We start from the raw sequence: 18,163 nt of genomic DNA on the forward strand, positions 1-18,163 counted from the left end.
GCAGCCTCTGCCACCCGAGCTAAGCTGTTGGGCCCTGCCTGCTCGCTGGGAGGGAACACGTGGCTGAGCAGAGTAACGGGATGATCTCCGTTCGCCTCTCTGAGCAGCCTGGTCTGTCAYGAGTGTTTTATTAGTGTCACTATTATTACAGCTTCCAAGTACTTGCAAAGCACTACCTGCTATGAAGCAGCAATTTTATCTCTGTCTTTCTTCTTTTCTTTTCCCTAATGTCTATCTCTGATCACACAGGAGCTCATGTCATCAAAAAAAAAAAAAATCCTTTGTGTTGAAAATGACCATATTCAAAGTGTGATTTTTGCCACCATTTTTCTTTGATCTCATTTGCATGCTCTATCACAAATACATGACTGGGAAGCAGGAATGTCTGTGCCACTCGCAACTAAAGGGGAATGTTTTCTTGTTTGGCAGCATATAATTATTGAGCTTGGGAGGAAGACTTACGCTTTTGTTCAAAGACAATCTTTGGTCATTGCTTCTCTTTTTCAGCATTTTTTTGACATGCACAGGATCAAACCCAGATGGAGTCCTTTCATATGCAATATTTTTCATGCTGCTTTCTCTCTGACACTCTTCTGTAAGATAGTATGAAGTCAAAGCAGACAAAAGCTTCAGAACAGAACACTACTTTTGTTTTACAGATTATGATCTTCATGAAGATGAAGTRTTTGATGAAGCTTCCATCAACTTGCGCAGTTATTTTCCAGAGAGCTGGTGGTGGAATATAATAGAATTGAAAAATCCTGGAAAGCATAGGTAGTGTATTACCTAAATAGATGAATTCAACTCTTTATATAGTAAAATTTATATACGCATCAGTTTTATGTATTATCTAGTACAAAGAATTCAGAAAATTTGTGTTTCTCCTCAGATAAGATCATGCTTTATGTACATAGCTCTTGTGAAGGGAATGAAATCCTAAAAAACATAAGGTTGGGAGCAATGTCAAGAAATCAAATTCCCTCCAGTACTGAGGGAATACTTTTTCCCTTACAATCCTCAAACTTCAGCAAATGATGTTAATATTTCATACATTCTTCTTAATACACTTTATTTTGTGTTTCTTAGTGTAAAAAGCATTGTTCCTGACTCTATAACTACCTGGGAAATTCAGGCAATAAGTGTATCTCCTCAAAAAGGTAAAAGTATTGTTATTTTATTGGACTGCTTTGTACTGATGAATAGAGATTGTGCATTGTTTAAAACATACAGATGCAATGCTAAGTTTACTGTGTGACAGTCTATACTGCAAAAAGCGAGGTCTTTTGGCCAAGATATTTAATCTTCTTTTTTATACTATATTAAAACTCAGCTAGATGTTATGGGCTACATATATATGTATATAAAGAGAACAAGGTGAAGATGCTTTTGGGAAATACTTGTCTCCTTCTGCTCTTGACCTTGGAGGAGTCCTGGCACTGAGTTTTGATTAGACAGCTAATTTTTTATCAACTAATGTTAAGTGTTTAATTCTCAACTCTGTTTTTTCTTGTCCTAGGATTTTGCATAGCTGACCCTCACACCTTTGAGGTTTTCAAAGACTTTTTTATATCCATGAGGTTACCATACTCGGTTAAACGACATGAACAACTAGAAATAAAAGCAGTGGTTTACAACTATCTGCCCAAAGACCTCCAGGTAGTGTTACCACTGACTACTGTATATCAATACAGATCTAGCTAGCTAGCTATATAGTTATCTGTTAGTATAATAGAAATAACCCAACTGCCTTTCATTCCCTCCTAAAACCTGAATACCATGCTCCCATTTTGAAAGTTTCACCAAGAACAAGATCCAGTTCTGCTTGCTCATCACACTTGCTGTATAAGACAGATTTTGTTTACTAGACTACACAACCAAATTCCATGACTTTTTAATATGTTTTCTCCTCCATCATAGAATCATACAATCAGTAAGGTCGGAAGGGACCTCTGGAGATCATCTAGTCCAATCTCCCTGCTCAGCAGGGTCACCTAGAGCATGTTAGACAGGGTTGCATCTGGGCGGGCYTTGAAGATCTCCAGAGAAGGAGACTCCACAGCCTCTCTGGGCAACCTGTTCCAGTGCTCCGTCACTTTCACAGGGAAGAAATTCCCCCTCATTGAAAAAAGCAGCTATTTTTTTGTTGTCTGCCAGTCTGGGCAGCACTCAGCTACCAAAAAGCAGGTACAGAAGTGGCAGCAGTATATTGTGAGCACATAGTGCAATATGTTAGATGTACTGTGCATATCCAGCACGGCTGCATCTGTGATCACACTCATTTATTGTGCATACAATGCAAAGCCACTTTTCTTATACGTGGCACCTATCCAGAACTGTGCTGGGCCTCCACTATCGCTGTGCTCAGGGCTTCCAGGTTCCTTAGGCTGATTCTGTTTCTTTTACCTCAGCCAGCTCTGCTGGATAGCGTCTTCTAAAAGATGCTCTGAAAGGAGCAGACCTAGCAGAGTGCGCTATCCTTCTCACTTCCCTGTGGTTCAGGGATCTTCAAAAACTATATTTCATATTCAATGTAATGAATAAATACTAGATAATTTACCTTCACAGCCCTCCTCAGTGTTGATGAGGGTTGAGAGGCCATAGGATCATAGAAGCATTCAGGTTGCAGGGACCTCAGGAAGCCTAYTTAGAGCAGGTCCAGGTAGAGCAGGCTGCTCTGGGCCTTGTCCAGCCAGARTGAATCCCAAAGGATGGAGATTGCACAGGTTCTCTTCAGGTAATCTGTGCCATGTTTGACCACCACCTGGAGAAAAAAGTTTTCTCACCTTTATAGGTGGAGAATAAGAAATGTGAGAGAGGTAAGTGGAAGGCAATTTCTGTCTTGCAGAATTTCTGTATTGCTGTTTCCTTTCTGAGCTCAAGCCTTGTGTCTGTAGGTTACAGTGAAGATGGTTGCAGAGAAGGGGCTGTGCACYGCAGAGACAGCAGAGAAGACCGTGCAGCTGCAGCTGACAGTGGAGGGGAACTCGGCAACACCAGCCTATTTCTCAGTTGTTCCGCTGACTGTAGGAGAAATTCCAATTACTATTACTGCTTTTGACCCAGTTTCTGGGCACAGTGATAGTATTAGGAAGAACCTTAACGTTGTGGTAAGCATAACTAGCAGAAGGTTGGAATGTCWTAAATATGTGTTTCTCCTCAAATAAGATCATGCTTTACGTGCAGAACTCTTATGAAGGGAATGAAATCCTAAAAAACRTAAGGTTGGGAGCAATGTCAAGAAATCTAATTCTCATCAAGGAGTGAGATGAGGAAAGAAATTTCTCCCTGGGGTGGGCTTGTGACTACTGTATGTGGAAATAATTGCAAATGGCAAAAAGACAATGTTCYACCCCCAACATTGTTAAAACTTTGTCCATACAGTCAGTGGTCATCTCTTAGTCTTTAGCTTCCATATACTTCATCAATATTAATAAAAGGTCTTTTTTCCCTTAGGAAGTCAAGCTTGACGCTGTTCATCTACTGACATTTTGAGAGGGATATAGCCTCCGCTAATCATAGTATTTAATCCTATTTTATTTCTTCTGATTAATAGATCTTCAGACTAAACAGTTGCATAGGTGGAGAACATAAAGGCAAAGAAAGATGCTGTATTGATTATTYAATCTCACTATTCTCTTTTGAAATAATGAAAAGAAAGTGCCGTTTTTGTAAATCAGTACTGATACTGACCAGCAGAGACTCCTTACAGCACACTAGAAGTGCACTGAGGGCCATATTTAAATTACAAAAAAGGGAAGAACATGTCCATTAATAGCATCATTAATTTGAAGGTATAGTCTCACCAATAAAGATAAGGCGTGATGAGAAACTGCTGTTACAAACCAAAGCTTTTCTAGAGATAGCAAGTCTCAGAATTCAGTGCTACACCAAAACAGTCAAGGTGGCTGTAAACAGAGCTTCGTTAAAATATAGGCTTTTAGAAGAGGGATATGTGGAAATCAGCAGTAAAATAAATTTGAATTTTACCAGTGGTATGAACTCAGAAGTTGGTGAACTTCGTAGATGAGCAGTGTATAAATGAAATCCTACTGATAACTTGATTTGCATGATACACTGAGCTGAAAACAAACTTTGAAGTTTCATTCTTCTAGGATATTTTTGGYTTATAGTATTTCATCCAGGGAAATGTGTCAATAATAACAAAAGAAARCAGCAGAGTTCATTAGCATTTCATGTGGGAGACTGAAACTCTGATTTCAAGCTTCAGTTTTACCTGGAGAGTTATCTCACTCCAAAATAAACTATTTCTGCCACCTGCTGGTCTACTGTAAGGGCTGAGACCATAATTTCACATCGTTTATTTTCCAGTGTGAGTGACTGCGAAAAGTTTGACTATTTTTCCCCCCTCTCAATTGTACAGGCTGAAGGTGTTTTACRGCGAGAAGAGCAGACCATTTGCCTTAATAGTGACTGTAAGTTACGCAGAAGAGTGAGATAGAGATGAGGTTTGGAGTAGGGGCAGTGGTTATAAGGTCTGGTGTGAACATTCAGCAAGTGTGGTAAAATATTTCTTAACACAAAAATATTGCTTTGGATTGCTTTCCCCAGAAACTTGTCATAAATATCTTTATCCAAAAAATGCCAAAAACCACAGGAAAGCCAAATCATTTAATTCTAGGCTTTTAGAAAATATTTGCATTATCTCTGTGTTTCAATGTATCATTCTCTTACTATTATTACAGGATTTTAAAAGAGGTTAAAAAGTGAAATTTTGGTCTAACAAACATTGCGGATGTCTGAAAATTAAATCAGCTTAAAGCAAGATAAATATCTTGTTTTCATAACAGTTATGACAGAAATGTTAAAAGAAATGTTAAATAGAAATTTATCAACTGTGAGACATTTCATGAAAAGCCCATTCCAAAATTACAATGTATGTTGTTTTCATTCTAAGAAATGTAAGCTTGTATTATTTATCTACAGTTAAGTCCCATACATTGGACCTGAACAGACCGCCTGATATGGTACCAGGTTCTGACAGTCATGTGTTTGTTAGTATGAAAGGTAAATATAACTTTTTGCCAGTAACTTTTTGATAGTAGCATAAATGTGCATATATAGTGCCATTTAATTCCTGAACTTTAAGTCTCTTTCAGAWGATAGCTATAATCTTATATTCATTTAATCAAATACATATATACATACATATGYATTTATTTAAAACATCTGATAGCAAATAAACATATTAATGATAAAAACAAAATTCCAGGAACTATAGAATAATGCATCCTTGTTACAGAGGCTATTCATTTCCTATCCCCATTCTGAAGTAGAGGGATGTCTGAACTCACCAAATAACAAAATCGCAGGAAAAAAATGCCTCAAATGTCTGATGTGCTTAAAGTCATATAGTGCAGTTTTCTTTGTGCTCTGTGGGAGAACCAAGTCTGGTTTGACAAGAGTTTTCCACCCTGAACGTGAGACACCAGTCTTTCTCTCTCTTCTTGCTTCCTTGCCTCCAGTAGCCCCAGGACTTTCTCCTTCATGCTCCTTCATTACCTCAGCCTCCTTTTCCAGCATTTCCAGGGCCTGTTGTGTCACCCTTGGTCTTCCCTACCTTACAGAGTGATAATTACCTGAAAACAGTGCTTCATAATCGGAAGTATCAGACAGCTGTCAGGCCATGCTAAAATATCTACCTGTAGTGAATATCAAATTTTATTCATTTTACACCAGCCAGCTTTAAATATAGTGTTTTGGCAYATGTATTTTACTACAGGGAATATTATGGGTGAGTCCACTGAAAATTGTCTTACTGCTGCTGGAATTGACAAGCTTATCCGAGTGCCAACAGGCTGTGCAGAGCAGACGATGGTGAAAATGGCTCCTGCAGTCTATGCTATTGAGTACTTAGATGCAAGTGAGCAGTGGGTGAACCTTAATCCTGAACGGAAGAATGAAGCCATTAGGATGATTGGACAAGGTACGGAAAAAAAAAAAAAATCTACACTGGCTTGTTATTCCTTGCATTACATATTGCACTTTGTTCCTGGAGAAAGGCTGAGCATTACCTTAACATAGCCATGCAGAAGTACCATGGACAACCTGCAGATAGGCATGAGAAACAAGATTTATGTGCCCAATGCTTACATCTGACTTGATAGCAGTATTGACATTCACAGTCATCCCTCTTCTAAGTAATTTGGAAGTAGGATTCCTTGGTGATATCTATGATATCTTTGACCAAAGGAAGATCTGAGCTGATCACTGTCATCTTTCTTCAGAGTTACTGGACAGAAAAGGGCAGCTGCAAAGTATGAATCTCTTCATCCTAATGCATAGCTGCAAAATAGGCCAAGATAAATCATGTCCTAAAAATGCCTATTTCTCTCCCTGAACAACAGAGAAAACTTTGTATGACCAACTTGGATACAGATGCCTCTGCTATAGAGGCCTGTATGTGTCAGGAGAACTATCACCAGAGAAAGTCCCAATGGTAATCATTCAATTGATGCTTCCTCTTCCACTTGTCCATATTTATCACACAGGCTAGAATGACTCCAATAGCCTTCAGTGAAGCCAGGGAGGGAGCAGGCAGCTGTAAGGCTGCTTCTTGAAAAGCCCATTGCAAGCACATCCACAGRAGGTGTCTTATATACAGCAAAGCTAGGGTCATAGCACATGGAAGTGGAGACGTTCCAGGTCACAGGCACTAAAGAAYGTCCCGAGAGTTACCAGTGTTGTAGCAGGTACAGCTGATCTTTCCAAATTGTAAAGGTGTGCATACGGCTTAAAGCAGCATAATGCACCTGTCTTTACAAGCTTCAGATCCTATGTAATACAGAATTCATCAATGAAGAATAAGGATAAAAATGTAGATTTTTATACATGTAGGTATAAAATGTACATATATATATCTCTMTATATAGCTACATATATCTATGTAGATATGTAGATCAATGTATGTAGATACCCATGCTAACAGTTGCAGAGTGGAGGTCTTTAGTCATTTATCTAAGGTTGCCTAAAGCAACATGATATCCTGATGATAATTATTATCAACAGCATTCAGTCCCTACATTGTGCTTTTATTGATACTTACTAGGGAATTCCCCGAGGTAGAAACTTAGTTCTATAGAAATGATACAGACTTTGTCAATAACATCGTAATGAAGAACAGAGCCCACAATTCCTCATTTCTAAGCCTGTGTCTGACTCAGCAGGTGATTCTTTGTATCCTTCRTGAGTCCATGCTCCATAAAGTCAACTATTTGAAAGTTGACTGTATGGAGAAAGTTTCCCAAGATTCACCATGTAGAAGGTGCCTTGGTATCCACATATCTACAGCTGCCTGCAATTTTCAGGTTCTTCTCACAGTTCACCTAAATCAAACAGCACCTTCTAAGTTTAGCCTTTTWTCTGTTTCAAAGATCAGCTAACTCAGTCATTTCCTCTTTAACATACTAGAGAACATCTCCCTGTACTCTTCCACTGGTCAATACTGCATGGTTCCTTGTTAATACAAGTGAGGTATGAAATGCCTAACCAACATGCATATTCTTTGAGCAGTATTTTTGCTGTCTTTTTCATACAGGCTATACCAGACTGCTTGAGTTTCAAAAGGAGGATGGTTCCTATGGAGCATTTAGAACAACCCCTAGTAGTGTATGGTAAGTGTATTTTTCATAATCAGCATTGATTGTTTTTTTTTTTTCCCCTAAAGATCACTATTATAATTTGATGCATCAAATGTTTTGTTTGGGGGGATTTGGACTTGATTTTCAAAATCTGGTGGGCATAGTGTTGCCTGCTTACTTTTGTCATGGATGATCAGCCCTATAAGTATCTAAGCAGGTTTAGTGCTTGATGAAAGAGGCTTATACTTAGCTACTGATTATTTTGCATATGCCACTGTCATTGYGACTCTAATGGTGCATGATAACTCACTGGGTTCCGGTCAGCTAATTGTGTTGCATCAGAGTCTATGTACAGAACAGGTATGTTTCTTTTCCCATCAATATCTATAAATATATGTCAACACAAGTTTGGAACTYTTTTTTTTCATGTAGGTTAACTGCMTTCATTGTTAAAGTACTCACGAGGTGCAAAGAATACATTAGCGTGCAAGACAGTCACATAAGCAGTTCCATTTCCTATTTGCTTAATCAACAGCAGGCAGATGATTCATTCCACGACCATCACCCAGTATTGGACAGGACTATGCAGGTAGGTGTTTAGTGTTTTGAAGAAGCATTTTTAAGACTGTTAGGGATAGAAGGGAATGTTCTTATTTGTTGAGTACTWATTTATCTAAAAGAAAAGTAATCAGTAATGAAGTACAGATATAATGCAGTGATCCAATAAAAGACTCATTATGTCAGAGAAGCATAGCTAGCACTTCAATACCTTTATTTTGTGATCAGTCTTGGATAATTGCGCACCTGGCCTTGGCCTCTAGAGCACTTAGAAAATTAGTACTGAGATCTTTGTGTTATCTACAAATGTGTGCCTTCTATTTCCAAAGCCCATAGAATCATAATTTAAGTTGGAAGGGACCTCCAGGGGTCATTTATCCAACCTCCTGCTCAGATCGGGTTGCTCTGGGCCTTATCCAAAGCCTTATCTTGAACTCCTCCAAGGATAACCTGCAACCTCTCTGGGTAGCCTGTTCCAGTATTTAACTATCCTCATGGTAAATTCTGATCAGGAATTAAGAAAAATTTTTTTTCCCCGCATCTTCTCTGCATGCTCTGATCACATAGCTGTCAACAGCAATCCTTGCCCCAGGGGTTTATTCTTGATGTCAGACAACAGAACTTTTGATGAGTGTATGTTAGCCAACATAACCCCTGTAAGCATCTAGAAACACAAATTTGTTAGATTCTCAAAGTATCTAGATACAAAAATAATATGCACCTTCTAAAATTCATTGAAAATACAGGTATTCTGTACCGCCTTAAAAAAAAGACAATTTTTAAGTGATCTTTTCCAAATCACTAGTGAGGCTTTCCCTGCCAAATCCCATTGCTCAGTTGATGTAATGCTGTTGAACTTAACTTCTGTTTCATACTTGCTTCACGAATCGTTCGTGATATTTTTGTGCTGAGACTTAAATCTCTCAAAGCAAACAGTTTGTCCAAAGCACAAATTCTGGTGAGGGAAAAGAGTGAGGATCCTAAGRCTGCTGGCAAAAGGAGAGCATGAGCAATGGAATCTCAAAAAGAAATAGGAATAAAAATATAGATCTTCAGGAAAAAAAATACTAAGAAGGGCATTCTGTTTAGCTTATCAAGAAGAGGATTGAGAAATGAGCTGGCTAGGGCATATGCGGATGAGTATGTCACCTTTGCAGGGGAGAAATTCTGAGTTCTAAAGGGCTCTTTAGTCTATAGGGAGCAGTAGAGAAAAATAAAGCAGTGGTTGGAAATTGAAGTCATTAATATTCCAGTGAGAAACTGTAAATTTTTAACCATGAGTTAAATAATTAAATGTTTGGTTAGCAGTTGAAGGATGTGGCAGGTTCTCCATCTCTTAACAACGCCTAATTAAAACTAACTGCCATCCTAGAAGATAACGCTTTAGGCAGACATAAGTTACTGAGCAAAATTAAAGGGTGAACTGTAAGGCCTATAGTCAGATGGTGTGGCAGGAGAGCCTTTGAATTTATGAAAAGTGATTTTCTAGATTAAAAGCATTTGTAAGCATATTCATAAGCAAATGCAGGTACATGTTTTTTTCATGTTTTTTTTTCTTCCAGGGTGGCATTAGGTCAGCAGAAGAGGATTTGGCTTTGACAGCCTTTGTAATCATTGCACTGCAGCAGTCTCTACCAGTTTACAATGAGTCATCTGCTGCGGTAAGAAGGCTGACTTTCTATACTTAAGTCTGGAGGACTTTTTACGCTTAGGTCTGAAGGACATTGAGGCATATCCACCCTCCCATCTTAAACTGCTGCAAGTGGGAAGGGAATAGTCTGTTTACTACATCTGTGATGGGCAAGAAAAGACACAGTAGCCTAGTGCACAGCAAGCTGTTTTGAGTTAGACACTCTATTATTAATGGCTTTAATCACAAAGCAAAAATTATTAAAATTGTCTCAAAAATGGCTGCACTGGATTATTCTGATTTCCTAGTAATCACATCGGCACTAGCACTTACTAGCTTTTGAACCACTTTTTCAAATGGTTCCATTCTGTTTTCACAGATAGACGTGATTCAAAAAGCTGTGGCTTACATGAAAAACTATCTTTCAAGAAACCTGAATTTCTATTCTACAGCCATCACTGCTTATGCTCTGACACTTGTTCAGTCTGATAGTGAGGAAGCCCAATGGGCAACAGAAAAATTAAGAGGCTGTTCTTCTTTTGATGAAGGTACTAGTAACTTATCTTAAAAATTAAACTTGGAAAGCACTCTTCTCAAGTAAAACACTTTGAGCACTCTGCTACATGAATAAAGTAAATTCAAGTAAATGAAGGCTTTTTAACAGTATAAAAGTGTGTATGTATAGATGTGTTATACACTTAATTGTAGAAACCACATAATTACACATTTTTGTTGTTTAAATTACAATATGTAATGTATATACTTGACATCACTTTAAAGTAACAACTTAGAATTCTGAATTTTGTGTTGTGACCTCACCTGACACTGGAGCTGGAAGAAAACCRTGGTAAATAATCAGTTACTTTTCCTGCTTCCTCCTCCCTTTCCTCACTGCCTACCAGAGTTTCCTCTCCCTGAAAGTGCAGCCAAAAAAAAAAAAAAATTTCAAAACAGCTGAGAAAGAAGAAACCTCTGATGGGCAGCAGGACCGAACAACTATACGTGGAAGCGGTCTAAAACAGATTTACCAGCAAAGGCGAATGTATCTCTTCCCTTCCACCCACTTTCAAAGTCTCCCATTAGTCCTAAGKGCTTTGCTCCAGCTCCACACAGGTGTCATTTCTTCCCCTCCCATGTGCATCTGCAGTCAGTGCTGGGTCGCTTCATTGTGTGGCTGCATGGAAAGCTATTCATTTCTCAAAATTACTTTGGTAAATCCACCATGGTTTGACAGCCATAGATTAAGCACAGAGAATATGCTTCTCTTAATCAAGCCGGGACTTACRGCTTTAATTAATGCTATTACTTTTCGGTTACCACCTGAAACAATGTGACCACTTCATAGGATGGGCATTGCTGTACGATGTGATCAACAGACTGTGGTCGTCAGATAAGACAGAACTGAAAACTTACTTTGTTTTTCCTTTTCCACTTCCTCTGCTTCCAACTGATTTGTTACTCTTATGATAGCATCTGTGATTTTTAGTTTGAGTGATATGACCTGAAATAGCTATTGTGCAGAATCACAATCATTTTTTGCAAATATCTTTACCATTTGTATTCAAGATTGAGTTGCTTTTGCAGCAAAGCAGCATCGCTATTGGGGAAATGGCAGAGACGCAATCTCAGTGGAAGCCACTGCCTACGCACTGTTGCAAACATTGCTCCTGAGGGACATGGCGTATGCAAGGCCCATCGCTACATGGCTGACAGAAAGAAGGAACTACGGTGGAGGATACTGCTCTACACAGGTACCTGATCGTCAGTTCAGGTGGAGTTTGCAAGGCACAAGAAAAGGGACATCTCACAAATACTTTATTATTTCCATTTGAAAGCATCAAAAAAACCTAATTTTGAATTTCTTCGATGTATGAAGATTTTTGACTTTTAATAAAAAATATTAGGAGCTAGTGAAGATTCCTTGTCTTTATGAGGACAAAATAGTTGAAGGTCAGGCCTGCAATGTTTTTAGGATTTTAATGATGAGAGAAGAATCTGGGAAATGAAATGAATAGTCTATGCAGGTAGGAATAGGCAGATACAAGAAAATTTCAAAGTAGCGAAAACTGGAAACTGAGGAATAGTCTCAGGTGATTGGTCATATCATCTTGTATATTGTGGCAATAACTGGCATAACTGTTGTTTCTTTCCGTTCCYATCTCATATAGGACACAGTAGTGGCCCTGGAAGCTCTGTCAGCATATAGCATACAAGCACTGGGAACTACTTCAACCAACCTGAGTGTAAGAGTAGAAACACCTGGAAAGCAAAACAGTTTTCTTTTAACTTTGACTGATAGTGAAGAAGAGATTCAGAAGAAGTTAGAGGTATGTAACTATCCATTGCTCCAAGATTTTCTTTTGATGGGGTCATATTTTGCAAGAGTTTAGTTTGTGAACAACTAGAGAGTCTTTCTAAAGATTAAAAAAAGAAAAAAAATCAACAACTGCTTAGCAGCAAACTCATTGCATTTATAGGACCTTTCCTGCCTCTTTGAGAACTTTAGTGTCCTGAATCTTCACTCTATAGGAGAAAAGCTAGCAGCCCATTCAAAGTCTTCCTAGAGAATGAGCGAAAAAGGGAGCAGGGGAATAGTCTGATATACAATGTGTTGGGAYCTGTGAAAATATCAAGGCTTGGCTGCAAAGGAGACATTAAGGTTGGGGAAAACACATTTCATGGGCCCAAAACAACAAAGTAAAATGCTCCAGCCCTGCACATTAAAAATCCTATAACTGTGGAGTCTCCTAACTTCTATCATAGCTCCTAGTATAGTATAGATTTCCAATATCCCAATTCTGAGGGGCAAAGGCAAAAAAGACCATCAAGACCACAGGAAAAAAATGCTTATATTCTGAGTATACATTAAATGTCTATTTTTTTACCTTGATTTGCAGTTTGATCTTGGGAGCAAACTTCAAGTGTCCATACAAGGCAGAGGAAACGGGACTATGAGTGTAAGTTGTAATTCAGAGATTCATAATCCACTTGGGCTTCTTCCACTGACTTTTTGAAAGCAGAGAGAAAGAGTCACTCCCACAGGCTCATCCTTTGTGTTCCCACCCCCAAATCTCTAAAATTTAGAAACTGACTTGATGGTCAATTTTACCTCTTTATGGCTTCAGAAAGTCCTCAGTGCAAATAAGCTGCTGGCAGAGGCAGCTGGAACTTGAAAGACCCCTTTGCGTTTGGAAGGGGAGAGTTATCTCGAAGGGCCTGGGATGTTTGGGACCATGGGATGTGCAATAAGGGCTCTCCTGCTTATATCGATGAAGTCCTCTGAGACTGGCTTGTGCCTCCAGGAGACTTGTGCTCTTCTTCATACTCCCATGTCCCATCAGCAATTTACAGACTAAAAGTTCTGACTGAGTAAAACCCTTGTCATTTAAATGGTATTTTTAGGGCTTTACTGTCTGTGTTTTTTTTGTTAGATATTAAAAGTGTACCAGTCTTCTGAGCTGAAGGAAAACACGTGTAATGATCTGATTTTGACAGTGGAAATGGAAGGAAGCATTAAGTACACTGGTGAGTGAAAAGGCCAACTGGTCTCAAAGGTGCAGGTTCAGCCAGCTGCTAATAATATTTGATGGTTTTCTGCCCTTGTGGAGTGAGAAAAAAAAATGAATGAAATAAGGAAAGTCTCTGGAACCTGCAGAGATACTGATATTTTTGTTACGTTCAGCTTATCGATATTTTTGAATGGTTTAACAGCTGTCAGGGCAACTGTAAATGCAGAGATTAGCTAATAGATTTACCAATTATGTTAGTAACTCTTTGTTTCTGGGAGGAGARCTGAATAATCTCTCTTGATGGAGATCCTGGCTGCCACAGAGGGGAAGCTCAGTTTGGTTCCTAGATTGATAAGGAACTTGCTGTGTGTCCTTAAACATTCCTTTGACAAATCTGTTATCAGTGTTTTTCATATTGGCAAGACTGTCTTTCCCCTCTTTTTAAATGTGGCATCATCCCCTCTGCCTGTATCTGCATTTCCTTCTCTGCTTGAATCATTAACTTTTGAGAAAGAGATTGTCTTTTATATGTTTGTGAATTGCCCAAACACCATTCTTGGCTAGATCTGTTGGTTAATATTGCTATGAGTATCTCTAAAGTTTTAACTTTAAATAGATTAGAAATAATGGAATGGAGAAAGATTTACAGGTTCATGGAGATGGCATGATTCTCCCCAGCTCCTTTACCATTATACAAAAAAAAAAAAAAAAAAGGAAACAAATTAGCAGGTCCTTCAGTCAGATTTGTGCAAGGCTGATTGTGTCTATCACTTCCAGATGCTGCATACTCTGAGGATTACTATGATTATGAGGAGTCCTTTGCTATAGAAGCCAGCCTGCACGAGCCACTGTCTGAAATAGAGTGGTTTGATATCCACAGCAGAAGGAAAAGAGATGCGATCTCTCCCAGTAAAGCAGAATCACTACGCTACAAAGTCTGTGTTCGGTAGGTCGCAGATTGGAAGATTTTGTTAGAAAAAGCATTCAATTTTGTTAGGAATTCTTGGTCACATCCTTCAAATCGGTAGGCTGGGCATCCAACCTGCAAGTACATGCCCATGGGCAGTTATCGTTTTCTCTTCCACAGCAAGAGAGMCAGTTTCCACACGGAGTATGAGGTTTAGGTTTTCACAAACCCTGAACACTCAATTCCAGATTCTACCCCATCCGTCTCACTGGTGACGTCTGGCACTCTGACCTGGCTAGCTAATCATTTGAAAGAAGTCCTCTGTTAAATAAAGTAGACACAATAGGGACACGCTAATGACACATTTACAGAGTTTCACTGCTCTGGGGGGAAATGCTGCCACTTGGAGGTGGCAACTTGCCTCCTTCCTAGTCCCACTTTGCCCTTATGAAAGAGAAAAGGTCTATTACTACTTGGAGGAAGGAGGGGCTAGAGGAAGGCAGTACAGCCTTCTGCACTACAGCAGTAAGGCTTAGAGAAATATGAAACGATGGCTTTTGCTCAGTGCAAAATACCTTTCCGCTGGCTTTTGACAGAGCCCCAGGAGCAGTGTTTTTTATTCACCTTCAGGAACGGTAGCAGCTGGAGGATGAGAATTACCATTATTCCACGGCTTTGCCCTCCCTAATAACCTTGGATTCAGTGAATTCTGCCTTCTAGCTGAGGCATATTTTTCCTCATWTATTTTTCTCATAAATGAGAAGCTTATCAGCAGTCAGACCCACTGTCCTACAGGACATTGCTGAGTGTTAGGGTGAGACTTAAAAGAGAAAGTTCCCATTGCTGTGGTTAAGACATAGGAGACAGCCTTAAGACACTGACTACATCACCATAGCTATAGAGCTTCCCTACGTTATGCTATATCCCTTACGGGGAATAGAGGGTGCCAAAGTAAAATTTTCTGAAATACCACAAGGTGTATGCTGGTGGTGTATKCAAGATACCCCAAGTGAGTGCATAATGCCCTCATTATCCAGCAGCAACACGATAATCTGATTTTTGAGAAAGTGGAAATAGAAAAGATTGGGAGTCCAATATAAAAACATAAGAGGTCATTAGGGAATGAGGATTTGGGCCTAGGACAGCAAAGGTAGAGTTGATCTATCTAACTTTGTCCATTAAGAATTTGGACAAGCTAGTTGCTTAGCCTCCCCCTCCAGGTAATAATTAAGRACAGACATCTTGCAAGTGCTGCTTATCCTCCGTATCTTCAACAGTGCTTTTAGGGTGGGATAAGCTGTCCTTTGAGGGTGACTGTTTTTGCCTATCATCAGCTACATAGAAAGGCTATTTAACGAGGCAAGACACCTTGGTTTTAGATGACTAGCTGRCTAGTTTAGATGACTAATTTTGCCTTATAACTCTTTATTAGTCAAGTAGCTAAGTTTCAAATTAAGATCCACTGAGGAAAGTTAAATTGTACGTAATCTTTTGGTTCATCACTAGCATGGCTGAAGAGCTAAACTCTTCAGACCAAAGCTAGCTGTTAAGTGTAAGTGTTCACTGGCGACAGTCTCCTTTATAAAGGTCTACAGGTGCCAATGTGCCAAAGATGTCTCTYGTTGATCTCTCTCTATTAAGTGGCTTGGAGCCTGACACAAAGGAGCTTGAACAGGTGAGAAGCACGCTTTTCTGTGCAATCTTTTATACCCTTTTCTACATAAATTTCCTCTGGAAAACTTCCCAAAGTCCACAGAATAATGATGGGAAAACTGTTTTCTTTACTCTTCCTTGCTTATTTTTCCCTGCATTCCCTAAGAATCTCATTCAGGTACAGAACCTAAGTATGTATAGTGATGAAATGTTTTAAGTCAGTGAAGACAGCAATATATGTGAAYGTAGGAAAGTATTTAAGTGCTCTCCTGAGCCTTGTCTTGGTTTCTGTTACAAGGAACTCACTAAGAAGGCTGGACTCTACCAAAATTACATAATTAATTTGTCATTTCTTGCCTATATTCAGCATTTTTTTTCAGAACAAGAATAACAAAAATATGTCTATCCAAAACCTCAAACAGTTAGAACAAAGCAGATCAGAATATAAAAAGGATGATAGCAATAGTATTTCTGTTCTTATAAGGTTTTGTTTGTTTTTTTGTTTGCTTTACTGTAGTTGGTAATGTCTTCAGACAAATACATTCAGCACTTTGAGTACAAGGAAGGAAAGGTTTTGCTTTACTTTGGTGAGGTAAGCAAACTCAGTTTCTCTTTTTTATTTCAACCTCTGCCAGTTCAGATAGTGTTTATATACAGAATATAAATGAAGTCCACGTTTGAGATTTGGTCTTTGGACAAAAAAACAAAGGAATCCTTTCTAGCTAGAACAGTTGCTAAAAAAATAGGAGGTCTTTATGTCCAAGATTATGAAAGTATTAACTGATGGTCCTGTAAATTCCATGTGGATACCTTACATGCAAAGTTCAACATTTCTGGATCAACATCCATACACTAACAAACAAGTGGAGTCATCAAGCTCCCTAGTTTCCATGTATATTTCTCCATATTTTGCATTATGACTCCACCCTATACCCACTTGAGATAGTCCACCTGTGTAGCCTATAGCAGGTAATCCCTGTAGAAGACTTACACAGAGCAATGCTTTTCTAAAGGCAAGACAACAGCCAAAGGAATAATTTTAAATGTTATGGCTGTTATGACTGTCCTAGAGAAGCTGTATATTTGACATAGATCAAAACCTATGTTAAATAGGTCATGTCAGGTCACCCTGACCTTAGCATTTTGGTGTAGAAAGGGCACATACAAGGCACAGCAGCCCCCAGTACAGGRTAGGCTCTGATCATGTATTAAGCTTGTGCCTATTCAAGTAAACTTCAAAGTAGTGATGATCTGAGTCAGACCAGTCAGTTTACTGCATGTATCTCACAAATTTGCCTTTAGTGATTCCTAGCTCATCCACAAAATCTCCCAATAAATTAATGGGAAAAAATTGCTTCTAACGGTGAGGCTACAGCTGTTAGAGTTGACACACCTCCACCATCGGAAACAAGCATTCAGCAGCTAATACAGGCACAAATGAATATGGAACTAACTGGGGAGAATGAGCTTGTTTACTCATCGCAGCTGTTGTTCCTTTTCCCTCCAGCTCACAAGTGGACCAGAACCAGACTGTATATCTTTTGGGGCAAAGCAAATCAATCCCATGGGCCTTGTTCAGCCAGCAAACGCCATCCTATATGATTTTTACAATCCTGGTATGCTAACTGAAGGGAATAGAAAAATGAATATGTAACTGTATAGAAAGTGARAGCTTTAGGAATGAGATCTAGTGCTTTTAATATAAAAGTGAAAGATAGTTGTAATGCAGTGTGCGAAACCATGTGATTTTTTTTTCCAGTGTTAAAGAACCTACCCTGAATATTTCCTAGAGCAATCGCTCAAAAGCACCTACACTGACACTTTTTCAGGAAAGGTCCATCATTGCAAATATACTGAACATATATACTTTTACACTCATGGTTTTTTAAATAAGATTTCTTGACTTCCTGCTTCTCACGGTGTTTTTAAGGATATTCCATTCATATTATCTTTGTTCAGTCTGTCTCTCTATGCATCTAAGAGGCAACCTCAGAGATTTGGCTTAAGTACAGTGTTTCTGGGAGAATAAATCTCATCCACCATTCAAGGAAGATTAGGTGCAAACTTTCCCCATTTTCCACAATCATGAAAACAATAGGATGAAACCTTTACTTTGCTGAAGCTGAGGTATCCCTGACAGTGTATGTCACCCAAAGCTTGGCCCATGTTGACTTTTCTATCTGATGGCTAWGAGTACCAGGTACAAACCATTAACTGATGGTGAGCCTATCTCCTCCCTCTAAAGTGGTGCAGTGGTCACTGTAACCATATGGTCAACAGATGCTTTTAAGATGGGTGCTTATGGGAA

The 18,163-nt window shown here is 39.0% G+C and overlaps 1 protein-coding gene across 1 annotated transcript in view; it reads left to right on the plus strand.

Moving 5' to 3' along the window:
- LOC146586815 (complement C4-like) overlaps positions 1-18,163 on the plus strand; it is a 45,235-nt gene that overhangs the window by 21,127 nt on the left and 5,945 nt on the right. The window contains exons 18-36 of the mRNA XM_085320645.1: positions 660-774; positions 1,087-1,157; positions 1,517-1,656; positions 2,895-3,107; positions 4,382-4,433; positions 4,945-5,025; positions 5,741-5,944; positions 7,556-7,631; positions 8,031-8,187; positions 9,719-9,817; positions 10,166-10,334; positions 11,371-11,537; positions 11,955-12,113; positions 12,684-12,743; positions 13,218-13,311; positions 14,073-14,241; positions 15,790-15,877; positions 16,373-16,447; positions 17,363-17,471. Coding sequence (XP_085176771.1) covers positions 660-774; positions 1,087-1,157; positions 1,517-1,656; positions 2,895-3,107; positions 4,382-4,433; positions 4,945-5,025; positions 5,741-5,944; positions 7,556-7,631; positions 8,031-8,187; positions 9,719-9,817; positions 10,166-10,334; positions 11,371-11,537; positions 11,955-12,113; positions 12,684-12,743; positions 13,218-13,311; positions 14,073-14,241; positions 15,790-15,877; positions 16,373-16,447; positions 17,363-17,471 — 2,298 coding nt within the window. The remainder of the gene's footprint in view (positions 1-659; positions 775-1,086; positions 1,158-1,516; positions 1,657-2,894; positions 3,108-4,381; positions 4,434-4,944; positions 5,026-5,740; positions 5,945-7,555; positions 7,632-8,030; positions 8,188-9,718; positions 9,818-10,165; positions 10,335-11,370; positions 11,538-11,954; positions 12,114-12,683; positions 12,744-13,217; positions 13,312-14,072; positions 14,242-15,789; positions 15,878-16,372; positions 16,448-17,362; positions 17,472-18,163) is intronic.

This window comes from Rhea americana, unplaced genomic scaffold, assembly GCF_003343005.1.
Source record: "Rhea americana isolate MKP2758 unplaced genomic scaffold, rheAme1 scaffold_65, whole genome shotgun sequence".
Taxonomy (NCBI): domain Eukaryota; kingdom Metazoa; phylum Chordata; class Aves; order Rheiformes; family Rheidae; genus Rhea; species Rhea americana.